At 36.2% G+C, this 13,479-nt stretch overlaps 2 protein-coding genes across 3 annotated transcripts; one reads left to right on the top strand and one right to left on the bottom strand.

Annotated features, from left to right (window-relative positions):
- Positions 1-277: 277 nt before the first annotated feature.
- LOC125830201 (probable pectate lyase 12) lies at positions 278-2,516 on the top strand (the record flags this gene model as incomplete). Its single annotated transcript, XM_049509405.1, has 4 exons — positions 278-642; positions 723-1,425; positions 1,507-1,698; positions 2,298-2,516. Coding segments are annotated over exons 1-4 (1,323 nt in total), but the record flags the coding sequence as incomplete, so codon positions are not given.
- Positions 2,517-4,531: 2,015 nt separating this feature from the next.
- On the bottom strand, positions 4,532-12,138 carry LOC125830256 (glycine-rich RNA-binding protein RZ1C-like). Of its 2 annotated transcripts, none has more exons than XM_049509473.1 (3): positions 11,908-12,138; positions 5,230-5,711; positions 4,532-4,987 (listed from the first exon to the last, which is right to left on the bottom strand). In XM_049509473.1, exons 1-3 carry the CDS (start codon positions 12,019-12,021, stop codon positions 4,768-4,770), a joined length of 816 nt encoding a protein of 271 aa, XP_049365430.1. In that variant the 5' UTR covers positions 12,022-12,138; the 3' UTR covers positions 4,532-4,767. The 2 variants fall into 2 exon arrangements, with proteins under 2 accessions (XP_049365430.1, XP_049365438.1); XM_049509481.1 differs by lacking the exon at positions 11,908-12,138 and adding an exon at positions 7,956-8,459.
- Between the last annotated feature and the right edge of the window lie 1,341 nt (positions 12,139-13,479).

The following is a 13,479-nucleotide window of genomic DNA, read 5'->3' as shown; positions in this document are numbered from 1 at the left end:
CACTCTTCTATTTAAGATCATGTGTGATATAAGTATCATATTTTATCACCTCTGCTCAATACTCTTTCAGCTTATACTGCATCTCCTCGTACCCTCTATTATTAACATCTCGCACCTCCTCACTAGTGTGATAAGTGGTTACATTATAGTACTAAATTAACATAAAATCAAATTAAACCAAATCACAAGTAATTTGTTTTTCTTTTTAAAAATTTGATTGGACACATCCATTTTGTTTGAAGACCCCTAAATAGAGAGTGAGGGAGCTACTAAAGAAAAGTGCTCTGTCCTCCATCCTTCAATGTAGTGTGAACATCACAGTCATCATCCCCAATATTTATCATAGTATTAGTAGAGTATGTCCAAAACCCTAATTACTGACACTACTCCATTATTATTATTATTATAGTAGTATTCTATTAGTTTTCCCAGAATGTGCAGCAAGCATTCTAAAGAACTAGATATGTCTTCCCAGAGTTTGTTTTACAGGGCAAGGATGAAGCTGAGGATGCCTCCTGCCACTGCCATTCTCTTATTTATCTACCTCATTGTCTCCTTCTCACATCTAGTTAATGCCCAACTCAATCTTACCCTTCCTAACCAACACCCTTATCCTGAATCTGTTGTTCACCAACTACAAAGGTAACCAAATATCTGCATTATTTCTCTTAAATTCCCACTTAATTTCATGTTTATGCATCCATAGCTTGTTTCTGTTACAGGAAAGTCAATGAGTCCAGATTACTACTCCAGACAGTTGTAAGAGATAACAAATGTCAGAGTACAGGAAACCCAATAGACGATTGCTGGCAATGCGACCCAAACTGGGCCAAAGACCGGCAAAGGCTAGCAGACTGCTCCATTGGTTTCGGTCAGGGTGCAATGGGTGGAAAAGGAGGTCAGATCTACGTAGTCAGAGACTCCTCCGACAAAGACACCGTCAACCCAACTCCGGGCACTCTCCGGTACGCCGTAGTTCAAGAGGAACCTCTCTGGATCGTGTTTGCAGCAGACATGGTCATAAAGCTAAAGCACGAGCTTATTATCAACAACTACAAGACCATCGACGGACGGGGAGCAAATGTTCACATCACCGGCAATGGGTGTATTACATTACAGTATGTGAGCAATGTGATTATACATAATGTTCATATTTACAATTGTGTCCCTTCGGGTAATACTAACATACGGTCGAGCCCTACGCATGTTGGGTGGAGAGGCAAATCGGATGGTGATGGTATATCCATCTTTGGATCTCATAATATCTGGATTGATCACTGTGCATTATCTCATTGTACCGACGGCTTGATTGATGCGATCATGGGGTCTACTGCTATTACCATATCGAATAACTATTTTAGTCATCATGATGATGTTATGCTCTTGGGACATGATGATAAATACTTGCCTGATTCAGGAATGCAGGTTGATTACTGATTTTTCTCTTTCTTTGTTTTTTCTTTCTAGTTTTAGTAAGTAATTGCGAGATGGATCTATGTTGTTTAGGTGACAATTGCATTCAATCATTTCGGAGAAGGATTAGTACAAAGAATGCCAAGAATTAGAAGAGGATATGTACATGTGGTGAACAACGATTTCACACACTGGCAAATGTATGCAATTGGTGGAAGTGCTAATCCTACCATTAACAGTCAAGGCAATCGATATACTGCTCCTGATGATCCAAATTTGAAGGAGGTAAATTTCTCAATCCTTCTTGTCGTTACCTCTCGTATGTGGTTTGTGAGCTATTGCATAAGATCGGGGTTTTATCATGTGTGCTTCCTTTCTCATCCAAAAAAAAAATTTCTCAATCCCTTTTAATTTGGGGCTACTGGGAAAAAGTTGTTTTTTCTCTCTTTCTGTAGGACATATTTTGGTGATAATTGTTGCATTTGGAACCTAAATTATTTTGAGCCTTGTCATGTTTAATAAACTACTCTCTCCGTCTCAATTTATTTATGTGATACTGATTAATTTGACATAAAGTTTAATAGTTTTAGTGCAGAAGACTCTTGGCCATTTGTGTTCTAATTATTTATAATTACAGAAGACTAAAAAAATGTATGTGACATATATTGGGACGGAGGGAATATTATATATTTAATCAGAAACCTGAATATGATGATATGATTGTTACTCCATTAAAGTTGAAACTTGAAACTATAATTGAGAATAATAATTACTCCTGAATAAGAAGTTGTAAAGGTAATAAAAGCTGAAAAGTGAATCCCTTTAACTTAATATTTCAAGCAGTGAAATTGATTTGTGATTATATATGTGGGATGAACGAACAGGTGACGAAGCGGGAGGACACGGACAATGGGCAGTGGGATGAATGGAATTGGAGGACGGACGGGGACACTATGGTTAATGGCGCATTTTTTGTGCCTTCAGGGCAAGGCCTTACCAACCAGTATATCAAAGCCTACAGCGTCGATCCCAAATCCGCCCTTCTCATCAACCAGCTCACCGCCAATGCTGGTGTCCTTGGTGGCCCCAGGTACTTCTCCCATATTTCTACTTTTTTTCTTGAAAATTATTATAAGAAGTGAGTCAATTTCAAATGATTCATACACACCACCTGAGCAAATTTAAAAGTACCTCTAAACTAATAGCTGACTTTAGAGGCAGATAGAAAGTAATTGCACCATAAAGACAGCTAAAAAGTAGCTGGACTCATCTTTCTCATTACATATATATATATATATACATAAGTACTAAATTATCCATGATTATGGGGTTGATCGACTCATAAACTCTGACAATAATTAAATTGACAAACCTAAACAAATAAGAGAAAATCAGCTCTTCAAATGGCCTTCATAGACTCAAAACAACAATTAGGTTATGATTCAAATCATGATATGAAATGACGTAATTTGTTTTTTTCAAAAGAGTGTTAAAGTGTAGTATTAAAGGTAGGTTCTTCACGTGATTATGTGGGACAGTGAAAGCTGATGTAAAACCCTTCAGTAGGGCCCCGCCGGCCACTACATGCTCAGCCCCTTGTATACCTAGATTAAAAACTCGTATATTATTAACATCATAATTTGTTATGTATTAATTATGCACTTATAATACTGAATAAATTATGAAATAAAAAATTACTAAATAATATTTTGCCTAAACATGATACATCCTACCAAACGACACAACCCGGTGGAAATTGGAATCTTTCATTTTTCTGGCTAATAAGAGTTGTAGGACAGGGGAAAAAAAAAGGACAGATGAGGACCACATCACTGTTTAGCATGTGAGAGCTCTGCTGCTCCAAAGCTTTCCAGCAATACGAAGGACGCCCTTATTTTTTATACTTTCTCCGTTCCAAAAAAATATATATGATAATTCAGCATGAAGTTTAATAAAATAAATGAAACTTTTTAATCTAGCGGTTCTAGTTTAAAGTTATGTCAAATATATCAAACTATCATCTAACCTTGTGGCCTTAAATATGTCACATGAAAAATTGAAATTAAAATATTACTAAAAAAAGGAAAGAGTTCATTTTTTTTAATAGACTAAAAAGGAAAGAATTTCATTTTTTTTTTTTGGCAACCGGAGAGTAGTATGTCATTCTACTCTAGTCACATCATTACAAATAATTTTAAAGTCTCTGTAAGTTTAAAAAATGAGAATTTATTTATATTATTATACTAATATAGAGGCAGCTAAAAATAATAATTGTACTTAGGTTGTTGTTTGGACGTACAATTTCAAACTCAACAGATTTTAAATTTGTGGTTGCTTCTCAAACTTTGAATGGAACTTCTACTTTTTAGTTTAAAATTTTGATTTCACATTTCAAATTCTCCTCCAATGAGAAAAAATAAATATAACTTTTGATATTTAGATTGCATGTCTAAGACACAATTTCAACATCTATTCAAATCAATGTTTTAAATCATAATTCAAAGTCTATACCAAAAAGCACGAAAATCTTAATCTCATCATGCTACTCATCACTCATCAATTAGTGCTTGTCATAGAATTTTACTTGCTAGCATTATCAATTCATGTTAGATAAAACTTAAAACTGATGCAAAATTTTATCATACCAGCTGCATTTTCTTTCCTACTTGTAAAGGGATTAATATATATATAGAACAGGGACAACAGCATAAGCATCTCACCCCAAGGTGGCGCTACTGAAGGAAGCGGTAGGGGTCACGCCCAGTCCAATAGCGGCAGTGTCGACTTGTTCGGAATGATATTCAGCGGTACTGGTGCATCTGCAGCACCACCAACAACCACCCCCATCTTACTCTCTTTTTTCATTCTTCTGACTTTGTACATAACTATCACCAATCAAGATGCTCAACTATCAATACCATTCTTACACTTACTATAGCATTATAGGTCACCAGACTTAATATTATTATTCAACGAAACTCGCGATTAATTGTATTTATGAACGTCCCACATTTTGTACATTGGTAGGGATAGATATCAGAGATTGGTTGTTGCCTTCATGCATTTTTGTTTATCTTGCAAGTTTTGGTCACCGCTCCTCCAGCTGTTTATTGCTTCATATTATAAGTGGAAACACCATAATGCATTCCAATAGAGGAAGCTCCCTCTTTTATCAAGCATACAATATTCACTGAAAAAACATAGCTCTACTGATTTACTCTACTTGTCAATACTCATGCATAGTCACTACTAACTGCTTCCAAACAGAGCGACATACATTTATCCTAGTGTGCTCCGTACCACTATACTACTACAGAGATCAACTAAAATTCAACATGGATGTGCTTATTCATCTCAGTAACGGTCAAAGGAAGGCTGCCCGCCTCCCCTTCGAGGGCGATCATAAGGTCCTGCTCTATCTCTGTAGTTTCTTCCCTCATATCGTGCTGGCCCTCCAGCTTCATATCTGTCACCCACATCTCTGTCAAACCCTCTTTCTTTGCCATAGTCATTCTGGGGGTAGCGGTCAGAACCCCCATACCTGTTGCCCAAGCGATCACCACCAGGAGGGTACCTAGGATAAGAATACAAGTTATTTTGGTGAGAAAACAAGCGACCACTTCACAATTTTAAAACTAGACAAGAAATGAAGAAGAGGGCAAAAAAAGATTTAAATGCAGCGACACCTCAAACAATTACTCCATTATTTTTCGGGGGAGTTGGGGTTAAAATCTTAAAGCTAAGCAGGCTTGCTAACAAACTTCCCCTCAAAATTGTGATACCACTGCATTTCATTCAGTTCTTACAAGGACATACCTGTCACTAGTGTATCGATCACGACTCTCATATCTGCTGTCATAGCGCTCCCTATCAGCATGGTTCCCTCTATCATATCGGTCATCCATGTACCTATCACAGTCACTTCCAAACCTATCCCCACGTGCGCCACCATACCTAGAACGAATCGGGGGTGTTAGTGGTCGAGCACCCCGGCCACCTCCTTCCAATGGGCAGTCTCTAGCCCAATGGCCAGGGCGACCACAGCTGAAGCAAGTGTCTTGCCCAACTGACCTATTACCCCCACCATAGCTCGCCCTGCCACCTGATACGTAACCTCCACCATAGCCATGGTCAGGATCCTCACTTCCCATCTTTGGTTGGGCCTTGTTCACTGATATCACCCTATCACCAACCTCCGCACCATCCATTTCTCTTATTGCATCCTCCATTGCTCGGCGGTCTGCAAATGTTAAAAACCCAAATCCACGAGGTCGGCCCGTGTCTCTGTCCAGCATAACCTACAGGGCAAAAAACTCAGAACCTAATGCCAGAAAACATACATCAAACAGAAGAGCTGAGTTCTTCGAACCCCCTGTAATATGCAAGTGTGAATTAATCAAACTGATGGTGAGCATTATATTGCCAGGATATTATCATTTACTTTTTTCACTACATATCTAGAACATCAAATGGAAAAACTAAATATCTGAAAGACCAGAAATGTTTTGAGCTCCTTCATTTTAATACTAGTAGAAATTGTTCAACCTGTTTGGGATTTGAGGCATAGCTAATACATTGTGGATCAATACATGTATAATGGAAACTGTCTCAACCAGCATAATAAGACAGCTTCCTTTCAGAATGATACTGCGGAAAAACATTGCTCAACCAAGCCAGTTTTTTAACACGGGAACTCAAATTCTGAGGAAAACAAACTGCTCAACATAGCCAATTTAAACACAGGAACTCAATCTTATCACAGTGAACCATCACAAAAATTCAGAAAAGAAGAGGCAGTATCATTAACCTTTTTACTCCTCCCCATATTCACAAAATAATAACCTATCTCCTACACAAATATACCAAGACATGATTGGACCAAGATAGAATCAAAGAAATCAAAGCTATTTGAAGACTGTTACTCTGAGTCAATAAATAGGCAAGAAACGTTAAGAATGACACAACTTTCAAGAATTTAGAATAGTTCATGTTGGGGCCCCTCATAATTGGTGTTAATTTTTTTTTTGATAACTTAGGTGTTCGGGCCAGCTTGCGCGTAGCTCGACTAATTCCACGGGATATCTGTCACCTCCCACCAACAATAGGGTATCAAAATATAAGTCTTGGGACAAAAAGAAAAAGGTTTTTTGACACCCATGCATCAACCTTCATATACTGATCTGAAGACATAGACAAATTTCACAGTTTTTTTGTTTACACGAAAGGGAATAATTGCCTTTCCTAGGTAAGTTTTTCAAATTTTTGCCATTGCTACAAAATCCACAATCATTCATAACTTAAAGTTTTTTTCCTTATGACTGAGAAAAGCCATAAATTGAGAAATCCTTATGGCTTCTTATGACCGAGAAATCCGTCTGGGGCCATCATTGAGGACCAGCGGCAGCCTTCGAAACTCGGGGAAAATGGGTTGCCCCTCCACACTTCCCCATTTAAATACCAGGCTTAGTTCGCATGGCGCATGGCGCAGGGCTCGAACTTGTGACCTAAGTTATAAATCCCTCAACCTTTTCCCCTTTAACTAATCCCTCAGGTCATCCTCAATCTATGAGTTTTCATTTGTAAAACTTATACCTATACTTTTTGCTGATGTAGAAACGCTGCATATGATTTAGATCATGTATTGAGATTCCTTGCATTTTTGAAAGACATGAAGTCCTTGATACTTTTGTAGTAGGAAACTACCTTCTTGGAGATGAAATATCAGCAAAATTATTTTTGCTTACCAAAAATAAATTATCTACAATTCGTCCATAAAGCTTACTCTATGATGCTCCCTTCCCTCCTAACCACGCTTAACAACCAGACCAAATACAAGGTATTATGAGTGATTAGAGTTAAACATTCTCAATTATTCTACTGGAAATAACTATGTTGCTTGGACTCTTCAAAAATGTCATCAGGTGTGTGTCGGATCCTTCAAAACTAGTGCATTTTTGGAGGATCAACACGGGTGCGGCAACATTTTTGGAGAGTCCGAGCAACTTAGGGAAATAAGACTTATGCTATCAGGTAGCACCTCAATTTTTGGTTTTGCTTGGGATCTTCAGCATTCAACTTCAAAATACTTTGTTAACTTACTTCATGATAGGGACTTCAGGTCTCAAGTCAAATACAATTTTATAATTGTGCGTGCAACAATGGCACAAATGGAGGCAATTAAAATAAAGTGCGTAAAATAGACGGCAACACGTTTTCTTAATCATATCACAAGATGAGAATGGAGGATCTTGAATCAACATGTTTTTGAGCAAGGCCTAGGAATTTAAAAGTATTTTTTTAAGAGGAACTTAAAAGTAGTTTTTTTTTTTTTGGAACTGGTAAATGTGTATTCCTCAGCATTAAGGACATGCTGGACACCATCAAAAAGTGTTAGATAAAAAAAAACAAATAGAAAAGAAGATACTTAAAGAGATCTTAATAAATCTACAAACTGATCTATATCCTCTAAACCTACTTCTTTACACCAAAAGTAGAAAGATATTATATATGACAATACATTTAAAACAGCAAAGGAGTCTTACTTGGGCAGCAGAATCTGCAGTCCTGCAGATTTCAATCATCTGACCCCAATCCCCATTAGGTTGACTCGAATCAAATGCACCCAATGAAGTCGGTACCATTAACAGCAAACATAAAACAACAAATATGAAGGCATTTTAACATCTCAGGTAAATTCTTGACAATGCCAATTGATCTGATTTAAAGCCATATACTTTTCTTCACTTACTTCAACCATGAGTTCCGAGTAAATGTATGGAAGAAGTATATCTAAGCCATAGGTGATTGATCATACTGAGAAAATCTCACAGCTGCAAGATACCTTTTTTTGAGGCGCTCTTCGCGTTAGATTTCCCACAAACATTTAATTTCGGTTATTATGCAACACACTGATCTTCATTCAGCTACCTTTTCCAGCATCAATTCAACTAATTTATATTATGAACATCCACCAACTAGGGACATTTCAACTTCCCCCTCTTCAACTGTTGACTAGAAAGCCACCAAAGAAGATGAAGCCAACCTTCACAATCAGCATATTAAATACAATGCAAAGGGAGTGGACAACTAAGATGCCAAAGAACTAATCTAACACAATATATCATCAACCACAAAAATCTGATAAGTAAGATACTTCATTGTTTTCACTAGGTTGTTTGAAGAACTACTACTCTTCTGTCTTCAGAAGTATGTCCTCTTCTGATGGTCCAAAGTATGAAGACCTCAGACACTGAAGCAACAAACCAACCTTCAAATAAACAGAACAAGCTATCTAGATCATATGGCTTTCCAAAAGGTCAAGAATCGAGTTCCCTCTTGATTGTGGCACATGTTTAGAGAGTCAGGGTGTTTGATAAGTGCCACCATAGCTTCAAAACAAACTCAAAAAGAACGTGTAGTCTATGAACACCCCAAACATAAGGCGGTGAAATGGACATCCTCATAGAAAGCTAGAGGTCTCAATATTTTAATAGCATCTAAGCAGAAGCATGAAAGTCATTTATGTTTCTCCTGTGAACTTCGTGCACCAGATCTTATGCAGCTTACAGTACAAAGAATCTATTGATGGGACAAAATCCAAGGACCTCAGAGATCACAAATTAGAAAATAAATAGCACATTTGAAAAATTAACTTAAAAAGAGAAAATGATACTTCCATGTTCCTGCCAAAGTACTTAGATAATCATGTCTAACATCTGGCCCCTTGAACTAGGGAATATGACACCCAAATTCTAGTAAGAAGAGCAGACGATATTTTCCAAATCAGATTCATTTCGAAGGATGCCAAGACCAAGAGGTGCCATTCTCAGAAGCTGTCTGCCAACTCAACTTGAAGAAATGTTTGAACTGACGACTGAGCTTAGTTTATGTATTTGAAATTCATCTCTTGATGGAACCTTTTCAGTAGGGGAATTCACACTAGACTTTCTTAATAGAGAAAGAACCAGTACCCTCCTTCTTAGAGCAGAAAAATGTATGCCCACATACAACTTATACACATAATCAAAGCATCTTACATCTAATGTTATGAATACCCTCTCTATAACCACATTTGATGCATCTCAGAAGGTAAACCGGTTTACTGGACATTAATGTAAGTTGACTGCTATGCATCTAAATCAGAATGAAGAATGTCTTCAATCCAAGGCCAACATCCAGATGATGCAATGAAGTCTAGAAAGAAAAAGGATATTAATAATTCAAGCAGTTAATCACACCAGAGCACAATTTGTGAATCGCTGCAATCTGCATCAAAGAGCACACTTCCAAACAAGTTTTTTCCGAAATTGAATCTGATCTCAGTTCAACTACTTTCAAATGTTTCTTTAAAGCAAACCACTGTTCATTGTTACATGGAATTGAAAGTCAACTGCCTTTTGTGAATAGTCTAGCGAGTGAATTCAAAACAAGCTGCTGAACAGATTCTAGTATCTCAAATGTGGCACCCAGCAAACTTTGCACATCCCAATGAACTAACAACTTCCTCATACAAGTCCATTTAAGGCATCAAATCTATAAGAAGCTTGATCCACAGAAAATTGAGGGAAGTTATCAATACGTAATCAAATTAGACAAAAATATAGAATATAACAAGACTATAGTTCTCAACATCAGGCAATCTAGTAAATGCAAACACCAAAGACTGTCCCAGCCACATTCCCACAGAACACAAATCATAAAGAAATGAAGAAAAAAGAATTTGAAAACAAAAGCAGTTTGATCCACGGTTTATCTTTAAAAAACGTTTCCATTGCTTAAGCAGATGCATACCTCACCAAAAGTTCTCAACTCAAAGGACAACCTACAAGGAGTAACATGCAATCTGTTTCCATTGGATAGCGCTTATCAGATTAAGATAAAGAAGCAAAAATTAGGCATCCGGGTACAAAAGGCTGTTAATATACCATTGATAAAAATGGATTTGGATCCTCTCTAGTAGAGGATCCTGCAGACCTGCAGCAATTCTCAATACACTCTTTTAAAGAAGCCACATGTCCTCCCAGAAAATTAATGGTCCAGATTGTTATCCTCTTGTTTATTCTCCGTCACCTTGGTTTTCCACCATAAGCCCACTTCCCCAACACTTCATAGACTTCATATTTTACCCTGCTTCTTCACTATCATTCATTTCCTTGCACTTTTTCTCTTTGTGTGAATATATTCAATTTCTCTTTATATTACAGTAACAATAGTATAATTTGAATTGTACTCTTCAAAGATTAAAAACTTGGGGTTGGGGATGAGAACCTGATTTCCAAAGCTCCATTGCAGATGAAGATAAAGAACTTGGGATGTGAATTTGGTTTTTGAATAGCTTGGTTGCACACCCAATTGATGAAGACAAAAAGCTTTTTACTCTTCTTCTCCAATGAATTTCACTATCCAAATTCTCTATATTATGTACTGTGATATTCCCTAGTTCACTTTTACTTGTCCACTTTGGACTTTGCATGCCACTTAAAAGACAATGATTGGTATGCGCATTTTATCACAAGATCCATATTAATTGATGCTTAGTCTTAGGTATTGAAAAATGATTTGGGGAATACGTAATCAATGTTGATTCTTCTCTTGATATGCTAAAAGTAGAAATATATATTTAGTATAGTGGAATCAAAGGGAGTGGGAAAACTGCAGTAATTCTTTGGAAAAGCCCGGTTCTCTTTGTACAGGTAAAAGTGAACGAATATACTATAATATTTATATGGAGAAAGTCATATAAACAAAATACCGAAGTAAGTAATGAACTTGAAATCACAATTTTTATTGTAATCACATAGAAACAAAGTGATACGTTTAGTGAAAGAAAGAAAACACATTGGGAAGTAGAGTGCTGGTGGAAAACCAAGGTGACAATCTGGACCATTAATTTACTGGGAGTACATGGAGCTTCATTAAAGGAGGACATTGAGAATTAACCCCAACCAGTTAAAAATATCTTGTCTTAATTTAACTAAGCAACAAGAACAACCACATATCCCGTGTAATCACACAAATGGGGTCTAGAGAAGGTGGTGTGTATGCAGCAGTAACCCTTCCCTCGGTTAATATAACTAAGCCCATTAATATATGATATCAAGCAAATATTATAGTTTCAACAATATAAATGACTATATGATATTTTTGAATATGTTTGAGCCTAAGTTATAAATACCCTAGAAAAGTGGACTTGTTATAATAAACAAGAAAAAAATGCTCCATATAGTTGCTAGAACAAAAGGTGAATAAAATGAAGTAAACTCAGCATCAAGCAGGACGGCTTACAACATTCAACTACAGGGTCCTTAGTTGAACACCGATCAAAATTGTTCGAGATTTATATGCTCTTCCAATATAACTAACATTTTTTTTAAATCATCAAATATATGAACAACAGCTAACATCTTCAACTTTTCCATATCAAAGAAGAAATTGCGCTAATTTACGTTAAGAAATTGGAAGAAATATAAGAGTGAATTAAGGAAAACAGCGAACCTGACAATCAACAATTTTACCGAAAGGGCTAAAGGCGTCTTCGAGCTGACGTTCAGTTACGTCCCAAGATAACCCACCAACAAAAATTCGATAATCTTGAACCTTCCCTGACATCTTTTCAATTCAACCAGTACCCTAAAACTGCCGAAACCCTACGCAAATTCTCAAAACACCGTCGGAGATTCACAGAGAGGAAAAAAAACTACCTCCAGCGTTTTCTCTTTGCGAATTGTTTCATCTGCTACCTCTTCTTAATATATTTATATATTTCACCAGCATGTCCTCCTATTTTTTGGAGAAAAACAAATAAGCCCCTACCTACCTTTTTAATTATTTCAAATTTGAAACCTCTTGGTTCATTTTTTTCTTTGTTTGGTCATACCGGAGATTTATAAATTAACTTAGGGATCGTTTGGTGTGAGTGATAAAATAAATAGTTTTGGGATAAAAAAAATAGTCTAGGGATAAAATTTTGGTGTCTTATTTGATTGTCATGTTTGAGATAACTTATCTCACTATTTATACCATAGTGATAGGATAAGTTATCCTAAGATAGTTCATTTCAGGATGATTAATCCTGGGATAACTTCTTCCCCACCAAATTAGCTCATTACATAGTTGAGGGGAATTCCCCACTTGGAAACTAATGTTGTGTATAGCCGTTTGTTCTGCCATTATGGCTTGTAATTATTCTTACAAAAAAAGCTCCTAGCGTGTCTGCTTCTAATGATGTTATGGCATACATGGGGGAAACTTCAAAAAGGGTAGGGTTTCCCGTAACTACCTGCCTAGCTCCTCCTTCACCAGTGCATCTGCCACCTTGTTCTGCTCCTGAAATACATGTGTTAGCGTTGCTCTCATATGCCACATCAAGGACCTGCATTCAGAAATTAAGTTAGTGTGAGGAAGGTGTGTTGACACCCAATTTTGAACCTCCACATATAGATTAATTATCGAACTTCTTCAATTTCAAACTATTTAAAATAATTAGTCTAGAAAAATTCAAAAAAAATAATATAGTTTGCAAGTTATTTTAAATAGTTTGTCACTTTTTATAATAATATGTCTTTTATATAGTTTTGTATATAATTAGTATATTTTATAAATATTCAAAAATCGTCTAATTTTTTTTTTAATTCTACTTAATTAGTTGATTAATTGGTTTAGTTAATTAATATTTATATTTTTGAGTTATTAGTTTACAATTAAGTTAATTATTTTATTTCGTTAAAATTAAGAAGCTTGCTAATTAATCATATTAATTCATCTTATTTAATTATTAGCCAAGCTTACTAAATTTGATCAATTTGGCTAAGTCCTTAACTTCCATCGGTTATAGTTGCAATTCATTCTTTTCTCAATTGCATTATTAGCCAATCCTCACCTCCAATTTTATACTCCCTCCGTCCCTTTTTAGTTGTCCACTTTAGAAATGGCACACAGATTAAGACAACAATGATTAGCACAGTGAAGTTACAATTTTACCCTTATGACAATTTTTCACTTCAAAATTACAATCACTTATTTGAATTCAAGTGAAATAAATTGGAGGGAAACAACATACACTTTTAC

This window comes from Solanum verrucosum, unplaced genomic scaffold (assembly GCF_900185275.1).
Source record: "Solanum verrucosum unplaced genomic scaffold, falcon-dt-bn FXZP01000102.1, whole genome shotgun sequence".
NCBI classification, from domain to species: Eukaryota; Viridiplantae; Streptophyta; class Magnoliopsida; order Solanales; family Solanaceae; genus Solanum; species Solanum verrucosum.
The sequence above is the reverse complement of the archived record's forward strand: the minus strand, read 5'-3'. Positions and strand labels throughout refer to the sequence as shown.